This window comes from Schistocerca nitens, chromosome 2, assembly GCF_023898315.1.
Source record: "Schistocerca nitens isolate TAMUIC-IGC-003100 chromosome 2, iqSchNite1.1, whole genome shotgun sequence".
NCBI lineage: Eukaryota > Metazoa > Arthropoda > Insecta > Orthoptera > Acrididae > Schistocerca > Schistocerca nitens.
Window position 1 is genome coordinate 686,672,138 of NC_064615.1, and position 14,918 is coordinate 686,687,055.

At 43.7% G+C, this 14,918-nt stretch overlaps 1 protein-coding gene across 1 annotated transcript in view; it reads left to right on the plus strand.

Moving 5' to 3' along the window:
- Positions 1-14,053, plus strand: part of LOC126234558 (uncharacterized) — a 51,143-nt gene extending 37,090 nt beyond the window's left edge. Inside the window, exon 3 of the mRNA XM_049943261.1 lies at positions 13,095-14,053. Coding sequence (XP_049799218.1) covers positions 13,095-13,490 — 396 coding nt within the window. The 3' untranslated portion in view covers positions 13,491-14,053. The remainder of the gene's footprint in view (positions 1-13,094) is intronic.
- The last annotated feature ends 865 nt before the right edge of the window (positions 14,054-14,918 follow it).

Here is a 14,918-nt window from a genome sequence, read left to right on the forward strand (position 1 = left end):
TCTCCGAAAAAACCAACACTGCACAGTGCATTGTGGGAATCGCACCCAGGAAGGCATCCCCGCCCAAGAGATGGAGAGTTAGCAGGACAGCAATGCGACGACGAGAAATCTGGCAAAAGGTCTCAATGCACGATGGACAGAATGCGCCATGTAAGGTACCCTTATCCAATTGGATCGCTCTTCAGAAGAATTTGGAAATATGGAGGTCAAACCCGCTGTGGGACCAGCACATACAGGCCGAAACGTTTGAGACTGCTTCTAGTCGCCTCTTACGACAGGCAGGAATACCGCGGACCTATTCTAACCCCCGAACCCACGGGGGGTGAGTAAAGTCGAACTTATCTTTTCCTTCAGTTACGTTCCCCCTTAAATGAAGTCAATAAAATTTTGCAGATATTCAGATAGCGAGTAGTATAGTAGAACCTATGTTAGACCAGGACTAGTCTGCACTTAAATAACCTTGACAAGTGCATTTGGGCTAGAAATTTCATAGCTCTACTACCCATAATGACGCAAACCACACCTCCTTATCAATCACGTCACCACCATCATTTGACAAACTATGTCTTCCTACTCTATGACATTGTCACATTCCAAGAAGCCACACCTTGTTTCTTGGAACAGTGGCGGCCATTACAATGAAACAACCAATCACAGTCTACTATTACCATGGCCATTAAAATGAATCAGCCAATGGGAATACAGCCCTAGACTAACCATTTTGACCAAGCTCAAAAGTACGTGAGCCATAACGCTAGGCAAATTGTTCCAACCTTGTTGTAACATTGGTAGCTACATTTTTTGCTACAACATGAGCTGATTGAGTTTTTGTTGCAACATGGAGCTATTTATTGCAATATTTACTATAACATTGGCAAAGTATCAACCATGCATTTGGGATAATGGAGGTCACCTATTGCACTGTATATGTTACTGGCGTTACGTTGCACTTTTAATAACAGCATCCTGTGTCTCATTAGCTGACACCTCCAGTAGCTGATACCTTCAGCATCGGACACACCCCATAGCTGCACGCCAGTGGTTGACACTCACACACACACACACACACACACACACACACACACACACACACACACACATTGTCAGCTACTGGTGGAACAACCCTGTTTGAAGATCCGGGGAAAGACACACTGTCAAGCTGTGATATATACAGCGTCACATTATGTCACCTACTTTGCCATGTTCTGGTTTTAGTATACTACTTCAGTAATTAATGCATATTTGATTGTGTCAATAATTATTGTATGGCTTGCTTAGTACTTTATTTTCCACTTTGCATTAGGACAAGTTAGCATTATCATAAGAAGCTTACAAATATTTTGTACTGCATGATAAGGTTAACATCCTACCATAGAATGTTTGACTGTCTGTGTTAGTGGGATGCACGTGTTTCTTATCTATATGAATGTTTATTACTACTGTTCAGTATGCTATTGCATAGAAGTACCACTTAGTTTTCATTGTGAAAGCATGATGACAAATATTTTGCAGAACAACATTGAGTTAATACCCAAGCATGGAGTCACTACAACGTGTGCCTGTCTATGAAGCTGCGTAGTTAAAAGCCTAGAAACCCTCTTTTCTTACCTATAAAATGTGTATTACTACTGTTCAGTGTGCTGTTTGGGAAAATGTATCAACAGCTCTACCTTCTCAGAGGTTTCTGTTAGAGGTTTGCATGTGGCGTTTATGCTCTCTCGAATTACTTGCTGCCTGTAGTTCTACGAAAGTTCGACAGATATTTGCACAGCCACTCTTTCTGTGTGTAGAAACTGCAGTCCACCTCCCTGACGCTCACTCGAGGGTATCATGCTCGAAAAGCCTGACCATCTAATTTAGCTACTCGATCGCTGCTCAGTCACCCACTGTAGGATCATGGTACGCGAATGTGACACTAAGAAGAGTGTGAAAGCGAAAATTAATTCGAAAGAATATGCACAGAATGCGGAAGGTAATGGTCGTAGCAGTGATGGGCAGAGATTTTCAATAGATACTGATGAACTAGTGATGTGAATACGATACAGACAAGCTTCAGGCCGGAAACGGGGACTATGTGGAACAGCTTGTTTAGAATGCTACGTGTATAGTTATATACACTAAGGAAACATCAAGGATATGATGACGAAGAAAGATGTCTCTAAAAAAATTATTGGTTATGATAACAACGTTGAAACAGAACTCATGACGTTTACAGAGCCATTAAAAGAAGCAACAAAAGTGATCGAAGGCGAGATTTATCCTACTTTCAGTTTGTATGGTAATGTTGCATAAACCCCTACTAACACAGTGCCTGAAGATACAAAGGCACGTTTAAATTACTGTAGATCAGTTTTCTTGTCTAAACGTACTGTGTTCCAGAAAATGAAAAGTATACTTAATTGCAGAACGACTGTTTCACTGTCATTGGTATTTGACAGCAAAGTTCAACTGTCGCATTATCGTCTATTAACTATAGATACTAAGAGCACCAAAAGTGCGCTATTACCGTCTCGTAGAGGGGAGAGTCTATTCGGACATTGGCCTGAACAGTAGCATTCCTGTGGCCACCCTTCAGATTATTAAAAGTGATGTCAGTCTGTGCTAATAATGAGATATTAAATACTGTGCTTCAAATTTGTGATGAAATATCTGTTCCAGATAGGCTAGAAGAAAATTATAGCATGACAGCTATCTTATCCTGTTTTTGTGATATCTGCAAATATTTATTTTGCGTAATTGAGAGAATGTCAGCTACATTCACCAGTCAAAAAATCTATTCCCTGTTTTAGTGTGTTTTGACTGTGGACCATGTCATGCACAATCAACTGATGTGGTTGACTAGCGCTGATCCCAATTGGATAGGCCGGCCTGGGTGGCCGAGCGGTTCTAGGCGCTACAGTCTGGAACCGCGCGACCGCTACGGTCGCAGGTTCGAATCCTGCCCCGGGCATGGATGTGTGTGCTGTCCTTAGGTTAGTTACGTTTAAGTAGTTCTAAGTTCTAGGGGACTGCTGACCTCAGAAGTTAAGTCCGATATTGCTCAGAGTCATTTGAACCAAATGGATAGTGGTTAGGACGACAATCCACTTGAGAGGTGGAAGCGTAACAGTAGTCTATATCTCAAGCTGTCTAATTTAATGAGAACAACGTTTTCTTTTGTAGCCTCAAAAGCAGCTAGCGATAGGTATTTCAGTCTGCGGAGAACCTTAATTTGGACAGACGGAGCAGACTTGATCTGAAACGAGTAGACGATATCCTGTCAGTTCTTGTAGTTACGACGGTTACTGAGAATGATTAGGGGACAATTCTAATTTCTTATGTGGTAAGAGTCGCATATGTAATTTTGTATCAATAAAGGAGATAGTCTTATAAACAAAACAGCAAGATGCTCTCTTGGACCACTAAAATAAGGCAATGTAACACATTAATTAAGCGGGAGACACTAGCAATGGGGGGGGGGGGGGGGGGGGAGGGCAAACGGAGAAATTGGAAATCAAGGAGTGGAAATTTTTGAGGAAGATCATGAGTCCAAAATAATAAATAAGTTTTTTGTAGAAATGAAGCCCTCTATGCAAAGTCGGAGAGACTCTCGGAAACTATGAAGAAAAGTAGGATCGATTTCTATGGACACATACTCCGAATGAATCCCGACAGACTGACTAAACAAATCTTTGACTTCTTTAAAGAAAAAAAAAGAAAGCTAGCCCAATTGGTTTAAGGGAGTGGAAAAGGATTTGAGAGAGCTCCAGATTACCGAAGTCATATTAAGAATGGTACAGCCAAGACCGTGACCAAAGACAGAACTAAGAGGTTCCAAGTTAAGGTCAACATCAGGAAACCGTTACAGATATCAGAGGAGAAAAGAAATAAGAGATGAGATAGAATGAAGAAGTATTGGGAGAGAAACAGAGCACAAGCTTTTAAGAAGTGATTGATCTGACATACCCAAAAGATAGATGACTCGAAGTGAAAAGAAATGCAAAACACACATGGACACTATTGCTTATCTAAATTACAGCTTACACAGCACTTGTCGACAAGAATTAGCTCAATAATATGGGCACTGATAATATCATATACTTGCACTGATAACATCTTATGCTTGCAAAACGATGTTTTAATCACATCTCCATTTATTCATACATGTTGTCATGCTTGCAATGCATTTAGCATAGGAATATGATTAAAGTGACAACCTCCAACAAATTCTTTTTGTTGGTATGATAAGTGAACATTGTCTATATGAATAACATAAACTAGAAGTCTGCAAATGGGACAGTCTGCTCGCTCAAATTCGCTCTAGCACACTACAGCCGGGCTTGGCGAGTGTGAATACTCTGAGGGGGCAGGCTCTGGTTTAACGAGGTTCTGTGGTTTGGGGATGGTGGAGGTAAACCCAGTTGGTCCAGGTATTAGGGCGTTGGAAGGCACTACACTTACTGGTAATATCCAGGGGCCATCAAAATTAGCGGTGATTTATTGGTTTTGACGAAAAGTCTCGTTTCTGTTTGTCTCATTGTGTATATCTTCCAGTTTCCTTCAGTACTGTATTGTAGCAGTCCAAGTTTCAGCAAGCTATGTTACTTGTCAGTGACACATCATGAAAAAGTTACTGTTGTCCTTACATTTTGGACACCAGTGTAGCAGAATATACGAGGGTCAGTCAAAAAGTAATGCCTCCTATTTTTTTTTCTACGTTTAATTGTCAGGAAATTTAAATGCAATTACATAGGTTGAAAACCACAACATTGAGGATCATTTTGTCATTTTTCAATGTAATCTCCGCCCATCTCTACAGTTTTGGTCCATCTTTGAACAAGGGCATGTATCCCAGCACGGTAAAAATCACAGCTCTGCTTCCTAAGCCATTGACGCACGGATGTTTTGACGGCCTCCTCATCTTCAAAATGAATCCCACGATGAGCTTCTTTTAGTGGCCCGAACAGATGGAAGTCTGATGGTGCCAGGTCAGGGCTGTATGGGGGATGAGGCAAAACTTCCCATCCAATTTTGACAATCTCGTCAGAGGTGTGACGACTGGTGTGTGGTCTTGCATTGTCATGCAAAAGAAGAACATCTGCCATTGATTTTGTTGGGCGAACTCGCTGAAGACGTGCTTTAAGTTTTTTGAGGGTTGTGACGTATTGAACAGAATTTATTGTGCATCCCTGCTCCAAAAAATCAACCAGAATCACACCCTCTGTATCCCAGAAAACTGTTGCCATAACTTTCCCTGCCGATCGCACAGTTTTGAATTTTTTTCTTCCTCGGCGAGCTTGTGTGACGCCACTCCATTGACTGCCTCTTTGATTCGGGTTCAAAAAAATGCACCCATGTTTCGTCCCCGGTCACAATTTTTTTCAGAAACTCATCTCCCTCCAAACGGAAGCGCTGCAAGTGTTGGGAGGCTATTGTTTTCCTTGCCTCTTTATTCTGATCGGTTAACATTCTTGGAACCCACCGTGCACAAACTTTTGAGTACCCCAATTGTTTAATAATCGTGATCACACTGCCTTTACTAAGAGAAATAATGCGACACACTTCATCTGCAGTCACCCGACGGTCACCACGAATGATGTCATCAACTTGCTGAATGTTGTGTGGAGTCACTGCACTCACCGGCCTGCCGCTCCGCTTTTCGTCAGTCAACGGTGTTTGCCCTTCAGCTTCCTTACAACGACGAACCCATCGTCTAACAGTGCTGACATCCACTGTCACAACACCATACACCTTCTTCAGTCTTTCATGAATGCGTATGGGCGTTTCACCTTCTGCATTCAAGAATTCAATCACACAACGCTGTCTCAAACGAACATCGATGTCGGCCATCTTACAAACTTCTGCTGTGCTGCCACCTGTTGACACAGAAAGTTACTACTGCAGTGGATTGCAGAAGAAGGTTTGAGGAATGGCGCCAAATTCAAATTTTTCACTTAACTTAATTTCTTTAAGTAGAAAAAAAATGGGAGGCATTACTTTTTGACCGACCCTCGTAGTTGCAACTAAGCCATCATGTAACGGAAAGAAGTGACAGATACACAACGAGCAATCTTCTGTCATAACCTGAAATGTACCTATCTACAACTACAGTCACACTTTGCTGATTAGTGTAAAAGGTATGCCATGAGGTACTTTTTACACTACCGCTTACAATAAACTGTATTTCTCGTACAATTCAGGGGCACATCGCAGTTATCATAGGATGCATTCGCACTGTTGTTTTCCTCAGAATCTGTCGCAAAACAGCTCAGCGCAACTTCCGTGCTTACTTTTATTTTCAGCAGGCGTTCAAAACAATGTTTTTCTATGGTAAGAGCAGCAGGACACCTTCTGAACACACTACCATACAGTTGTCGTATTCCGGCTGCCGGTATTCTTGAAATCACAAGCTCAATACCGTCTTCTAACTTTTATAATGTATGGGCATTGGTTGCGCACACATTTACTCTTAACCTTCCCATAGATTAAAAAAAATCACATGGATTTCGTTCTGGGAAACGAGGAGGGCAGTCAACTATTCTACCACCAAAAACATTGCGTAATACTATCATAGACGCGTTCTGGGCATTGTGTTGTGTGAAATAAACTAAGGTATATACAGTAGTTGTTATTTCCCCAAAAACGGTTGCAGCAGATTACTCATACAAGTATGAGAAGTTTTTATTACGTCCGACATAATTGATACCCGGAACCTAAATTGGAAAAATATTTATTTACACGCTTATGATGAATGTGAACAGTTTTGAGCCTTTAGCGAAATATTAACAATAACATAAAAAAATACTTTTTGGTTTTCCAAAACTAATCAGTTAACATTTCTTCAGAATGCTTACTGTGGCAGGAAGAGATATTCTTGGACAATGTAGTAAGTAATACAGTCTACCAAAACGTCAGTAATAGGAAAATAAAGCATCAAGCCCCTTGCTGGCTGATGTAAGCCGTAGAACAAAAGTTCTGACGAGCACATTCATTGTGAATGGTAAGTCTGTGCCAAGCGCAAGTTAATGAAAAAGTTAATGTTCCTAGCTACAGCCACTGAAACGATGACGAAGGCGCGCTGAACTTGTAAGCCTGGTCCCCAACGGCGCTACGTCTTGGTTGAAGAGCGGTGGTGGTTGGCAGACTTGACGACGACAGCGGCGGCAACTCTGATGAAGTTCATCGGTTCCGGACTGGTGATGTCACTGCCTTCTCCTGCCCTGGCCCGAGCTTAAACCCTCGATGTGCAGAGTAGTACATCTTCATGACTGGCTGGGCCGCGCAAGCACCACATAGTCTTGATCGGCGCACGCCAATGCTAGCTATACGAGATGGATTAGATTTTGTCAAGGTCACTGGCCTGGTCCGGTCTCTGACTTCTTGGCCCTGCCGCAGTTCGAATGAAGCTACGGGCGTTTGAATGTGTAGCCGGTAGAAAATTTTTTTGGAAACTTTGTGGTAAGTTCGTATGGCACCAAACTGCTGAGGTCATCCGTCCCTAGGCTTACACACTACTTAATCTAAGTTATGCTAAAGACAACTCACATACCCCTGCTTGAGGGAGGACTCGAACCTCCGACGAGGGGAGCCGTGTGAACCATGACAAGGCGCCTAAGACCGCGCGGCTACCCCGTATCGCTGGCCGACAAAAATTTGGCCGCCAGAGCCCCGCGGCAGACGCGCCGCAGCGGTTATGGTTTGACAGGAAGTTCGGTCCAGTACGTGGTGCTGTAGTAAATGCGCATCTCTTTCCCGTTTCCACATCATGCAGAGCCTCCTGCTGCAATTGACGAGGGTTTTCAGAACTCTGCGAGTTCCCATATCCCCACAAATGAAATCATGCTGCATCAGAAAAGAGAGAGGATTTAAGGCTGGCGTGGCCAGTAATGGAACAGCTGTTGAGCAGCGGTCAGTCGAATGCACTTGTAAGGTCTCAGTTCGAATTTGCACACAGCTCTGGGACAGGTGCCACGGATACGTCAGCCTGAAATGCTAAATGGCAAAACTACGTACGCCGATGTCTTTCTGTGGCCACTTCTAACTCGTCTATACTCTTGGTTAAAAGATTTGATTTTTTTTAGACCTTTAACACGGATCCAGTCTCATGAATCTTTTCATTTACCTTTATATTATACAGTGATTACTAATGCATAAATGCAAGACGACATTCCACGTGAGACTGTATTCTGACGTAGCTCAACAGAAGGTGTCTTCTGTTGGTGCTTTATGTTATCTCCTGCAGTGATCAGAGCCTTCTTACGAGAATACTGGGTCCCGTGCAACACTGGAAAGGTGTGAAACATCGAATCGTTAGTTTGCTCTAGTCGCGGGGGAGGCAAAAGTGATTACTTGATAGTTGTGGAATTTAGTTTTCATAGTCTACTCGGGAAAATGAGTAGGAGACTCCGAAGTGTTAGGGGTTGATTATGATTACATGCTGTGAGGCTTTATTTTGGTACGATAAAAATGTGACATTTTAATGTTTCTGTTGTTATGTCTTTGGGGGTAATGAGTCCTGACAGCTACGGATGGCACAGCACTCCGTGTTCTAGTCGTCTAGCGTATGGCAACGTTCTCTCTGAATTAGATGTAGCTTTGGGTGTTTATATACAGACAGAGTTGCACAGTGCTGCAGTCATTAGCTTTATCGCTTCACATCAGTCTGTTGTCCACACTTTCTGCTATCGAGGTTGCGAGTGCGTATCTGTGTCTTTTTTTTTTTTTTCTTTATTGTATTTCAATTCCCCATCGGGGCGGGCTGGCAGCAGCATATGCGCTGCTCTTCAGCCGAAAGACATAGAAAAAAACAATAGCAGACATTTAAAAAAAGCAAAGGAGAGAATAAGGTGAACATAGATATAAAAAATGGGGAACATCATGGAAGGCAATAGACAAAAAAAAAAACGGGATGACTGTAAAATGGAGATAAAAAAAAACTGTTTAAAAGTACCACACACAAAAAGCCACACACTGCGACGATTAAAAGAACACGAGGCACAGTATGACTGGAGCATAGAGGTATCGACGGATGGCGTAGCACAGAACGTAACACTGACGGCGAACCTCAAGGCAGTACACAATTAAAATCACACCTCTTGATGCACAGGAAAAAACAGCACGAAGCACAACGCTGATGTGGCACACTGATGATGATCAATACAGAGGATCTGCCAGGTGCTAGGAGATGAGGGAGACCTGAAGAAGGGAGGGAGGGGAAGAGATGGGGGAGATGAGCGGGGGGCGCGCTGAAGAGGGCCAGGTAGGGAGGGACGTGGGAAGGGGAAAGTGGCAAGTATGGGGTGCAGGGTCTCATGGGAGGGGGGGAGGGAGGAAAATCCGCTCTGGGAGAAGGAGGGAAGAGGAAAAAAGGGGGCCCTGGGGAGGGGGGGGGGAACAAGGCCAGGTTACAGTTGGAAGGAAGGGTAGATGTCACGGCGAAGTTCGTCATCCGGCAGGGGGAGGCGTTGGAAATTGCCCTGATGAAGGAGATGGAGGGTGTGGAGGTGGAGAGAGGGAGGGATACAGCGATAGAGGCGCAGCAATGGGCGGGGGGTGGAGAGGAAAGAGGAAACCAGAGGGTGGGGGGGATCAAGCCTGCGAACAATGTAAAGGATGTGGAGATGTTGGAGGAACAGGAGGAGGTGGGGGAAGGAATCAGTTCATACAGGAGCCGTGTGGGGGAAGGAAGGCGGATACGGAAGGCAAGGCGGAGCGCATGGCGTTCAAGGATTTGGAGGGCCTTGTAAAACCGGGTCGGGGCGGAGATCCAGGTAACGCTGGCATAACAGAGGATAGGACAGATGAGGGATTTGTAGGTGTGGAGGATGGTAGAAGGATGCAATCCCCATGTCCGGCCAGACAGGAGTTTCAGAAGGCGGAGGCGGGAATGGGCTTTCTGCTGGATGGTCTGGAGATGAGGGGTCCAGGTGAGGTGTCGGTCGAGGGTGAGGCCAAGGTATTTCAGGGTTGGGGTGAGGTGGATAGGACGACCATAAAGGGTGAGGTAGAAATCATGGAGGCGAAAGGAGCGAGTGGTGCGGCCTATGATGATTGCCTGGATTTTGGAAGGGTCGTATCTGTTTCTCTCTGGACCTCATTTTAAATTGTTAGCACCATGATGGAAGAACAGTGTCGCGAGTCTGGGTCGGTTTCTTCCAAATATCTCACGAAATAAGCGTCAAACGAAAAAACTACAAAGAACGAAACTTGTCTAGCTTGAAGGGGGAAACCAGATGGCGCTATGATTGCCCCGCTAGATGGTGCTGCCATAGGTCAAACGGATATCAACTGCGTTTTTTTTTTAAATAAGAACCCCCATTTTTATTACATATTCATGTAGTACGTAAAGAAATATGAATTTTATCGTTGGACACTTTTTTCGAGCTGTGATATATGGCACTGTAATAGTCACAACCATATCGCTCACAATTTTAGACGAACAGATGGTAACAGGTAGTTTTTTAAAATTAAAGTACACAACGTAGGTACGTTTGAACATTTTATTTCGGTTGTTCCGACGTGATACATGTACCTTTGTGAACTTATCATTTCTGAGAACGCATGCTGTTACAGCGTGATTACCTGTAAATACTAAATTAATGCAATAAATGCTCAAAATGATATCCGTCAACCTCAATGCATTTCGCAATACGTGTAACGACATCCCTCTCAACAGCGAGTAGTTCGCCTTCCGTAATGTTCGCACATGCATTGACAATGCGCTGACGCATGTTGTCAGGCGTTGTCGGTGGATCACGATGGCAAATATCCTTCAACTTTCCCCACAGAAAGAAATCCGGGGACGTCAAATCCTGTGAACGTACGGGCCATAAGTACATCGCCATTCTGTCATGCAGTGAATCATCTTGTAGTAACATCGGTAGAGCATTACGTAGGAAATAAGCATACATTGCACCATTTAGATTGCCATCGATAAACTGGGGGCCAATTATCCTTCCTCTCATAAAGCCGCACCATACGTTAACCCGCCAAGGTCGCTGATGTTCCACTTGTCGCAGCCATCGTGGATTGTCCGTAGCCCAATAGTGCATATTATGCTGGTTTACGTTACCGCTGTTGGTGAATGACGCTTCGTCGCTAAATAGAACGCGTGCCAAAAATCTGTCATCGTCCCGTAATTTCTCTTGTGCCCAGTGGCAAAACTGTTTACGACGTTCAAAGTCGTCGCCAAGCAATTCCTGGTGCATAGAAATATGGTACGGGTGCAATCGATGTTGATGTAGCATTCTCAACACCGACGTTTTTGAGACTCCCGATTCTCGTGCAGTTTTTATGCTACTGAAGTGCGGATTAGCCACGAAGGCAGCTAAAACACCTACTTGGGCATCATCATTTGTTGCAGGTCGTGGCTGGCGTTTCACATGTGGCTGAACACTTCCTGTTTTCTTAAATAACGTTACTGTCCGGCGAACGGTCCGGACACTTGGATGATGTCGTCCAGGATACCGAGCAGCATACATAGCACACGCCCGTTGGGCATTTTGATCACAATAGCCATACATCAACACGATATCGACCCTTTCCGCAATTGGTAAACGGTCCATTTTAACACGGGTAATGTATCACGATGCAAATACCGTCCGCACTGCCGGATGTTACGTGATACCACGTACTTATACGTTTGTGACTTACTGCGGCCGGTCGGAGTGGCCGAGCGGTTCTAGGCGCTACATCTGGAACCGCGCGACCGCTACGGTCGCAGGTTCGAATCCTGCCTCGGGCATGGATGTGTGTGATGTCCTTAGGTTAGTTAGGTTTAAGTAGTTCTAAGTTCTAGGGGAGTGATGACCTCAGAAGTTAAGTCCCATAGTGCTCAGAACCATTTGAACCATTTGAACTCTTACTGCAGCATCTATCATAAACGGAAAAAAGTGGTCCAACTAAAACATTCATATTTCTTTACTTACTACACGAATATGTAATAAAAAATAGGGGGTTCCTATTTAAAAAACGCAGTTGATATCCTTTTAACCTATGGCAGCGCCATCTAGTGGGCCAACCATAGCGACATCTGGTTCCCCCTTCAAGCTATACGAGTTTCGTTCTTTGTAGTTTTTTCGTTTGATGCTTATTTCATGAGATATTTGGCCCGGTCACTATGAATGGACCGCCCTATATATCACTCGACAAGATCTCTGGAAGCGAATTCCATCATACAGGTTAGAGTAGCGGCATGATACACAGTTATAATACGTCATAAAATTGCGTCACGACCTCTGCAGGGAAAGGGGAACGCAAAGTACGTTAGTTCTGCGGTGAATGACGAAACAGTTTTCATTCACGACAAATGGCTTGGGGTACACTTGCTAGTAGTCTGTATCCACTCCACGTTTCTTCTTCCAGACCTGACAAATCCTTCTGTTTGGCAGGGCAGAACACTAGGTTCCCACTAACACTCTACATCTACATCTACATTTATACTCCGCAAGCCACCCAACGGTGTGTGACGGAGGGTACTTTACGTGCCTGTGTCATTACCTCCCTTTCCAGTTCCAGTCGCGTATGGTTCGCGGGAAGAACGACTGTCTGAAAGCCTCCGTGCGCGCTCGAATCTCTCTAATTTTACATTCATGATCTCCTCGGGAGGTATAAGTAGGGGGAAGCAATATATTCGATACCTCATCCGGAAACGCACCCTCTCGAAACCTGGACAGCAAGCTACACCGCGATGCAGAGCGCCTTTCTTGCAAAGTCTGCCACTTGAGTTTGCTAAATATCTCCGTAACGCTATCACGCCGCTCTTCTTAGGATCTCCTCCATCTCCTCTCTCAACCCGACCTGGTACGGATCCCACACTGATGAGCAATATTCCACTGTAACTACTCCCTCTGTCACTTGTTTGCCTATAGATGTTAAGTCCCATACTGCTCAGAGCCATCTAAACCATTTGAACTTGTTTGCCTATAAACGGGCTTCGAGCTGCTCGGTGATCTCCCACAGCTCTTCATTTGAAATCAGCTTTCACTGTTTGATATTAATAATTTACAGTAGCTGAAGTCGAAACGTAGTTCCAAAACTTCTACGCTCTGTACTTGTGAGAGTCGACGTACTCCGTAGAAATTTACCTAATAGCTGACTGTTTGGTGGCATTACAGCTTTCATCAGTAACCAGCCCGGCCTCGGATCTGCTGTCCTTCCTGTACTCGAGCGCCAGCGAAGACGTCCACCGGCACCACATGGAGGACCTGCTGCGCGAGTACCACAGCACGCTGGTGGGCCTGCTGCAGGGTCTGGGACTGGAACAGCAGGCGGAGGCCTTCACCTTCGAGGAGCTGAAGAAGGAAATGGACCACTGCTTAGTAATCGCCGTTTTCTTGAGTTCCTTGAGTGGAATGGCCCTAACTTCCGAGAAACACGGTGCAGAGTATGCAAAAGCATTTAACGATCCTGAGAACTTAAATGACGCTGTCCATAAGTCATTTAGAAATCCGTATACATTGTCCTACTTGAAATACCTTGCGCCACTTTTCGTTAACAAAGGCATTTTATGATCATATTGAAAACTCTTGGTCTCTTTTTAAAAGCATAGGATCTAGTCGTCGACATCTCTGAAAGAGATGCCATAAGAAATAATCGTCGAATCGTCGTCACTTACAAAAGGCAACTTCACTAGCGACCAACACAATTCGCTAACATATTTGAATAACGTAATTACAGTACGTCACCGCTAGTAAACTTCGCTAAGATGTCTGTGTATCCGATTTACATTCTCTCGAAGTCTATATGTGACAGAGCGTTTCCTATAGTTCATACTTAACAAGTGACTGCCAATTTTCGTAGGATAAAGTGAAACTAGTGTATATCTGCACTGCTTCACGACGACCTTGATCTTTTCTACTTACAATAAAACTAAAACAAATAAAAGATGATTAATAGAAATAATTTCTATGGATTGTATTTACAGCATGTATCTTCACTGCTTCCAGATGAGATTCATCTTTTCTACTTACAACACAATTAACACTAATGAACGTGTACTAATAGAAATATTTAGTGCGGATTGTACTTACAGAAATGTAACGAATGCTTGATCCTTTTGTTATCCCATTTTTAAGCAAATGACAATAAAGGTGAGCGTTTCAACCGAAACACTTACATGGAGACACAGTGTATGTGAGGTCAACTGACAAACTCCAGAGGTTACTGAGACAAGTCTGCTGAGTTGTACGACATACGGAATGTATGGGCTCCGTTAGTAAACAGTTTCCTTTCACGAGAGACTGAAAGAAACCAGCGGCACAATATTTATTGCACATATCATTGTGGTTACCTTACACTATGAACTAGTAATAATTAGTGTCCTTAAATCTGTCCAACTTTAGGTGGCTTCGAGACATTACACCTTCTATATTTGGATGACACTTGATGTACGGTACAGATTTTTGTATATTGCTCCTGTTTTCGGTGTGATTTTCGTGTCGCAGTTCTACCGCGTACAAAAGATAAAATGCTGAATCTCCCCTTTCACATGCATGGGGAAAGCCTTATTCACAAATATACATATTGTAAATTCTTAAAAATTTGATACAGCGGGCGAATGTACAAATGAATCACAAATATTGTTCGAGTATTTGTAATAGTCCATGGTTCGTTACTAAACGGTTTGTCATGACCATTCATGTAATTTTCTGAACAGCTATTTTCTGTAAACACTTCTGCACGGCAACAGAACAGAAAATTCAATATCTTCCCAAGAGTATTGCAATGGTAGCATGCGAATGTCCGCTTGGGATTCTTGCATTATTGCATTCTTGCATTCTTTTTGGTCAGCTTGGTACTAATCTGCCACTCTATGTAGGGCTTCCCAGGGGAGGGAACACAAGTAATATGTGAGTAGTTTGTGTTTGGTAGTAATATTAATGTATCGTATCCAATACTTACACTATCATCAAATTCCTTCACAACGTGAGTCTGGCGTT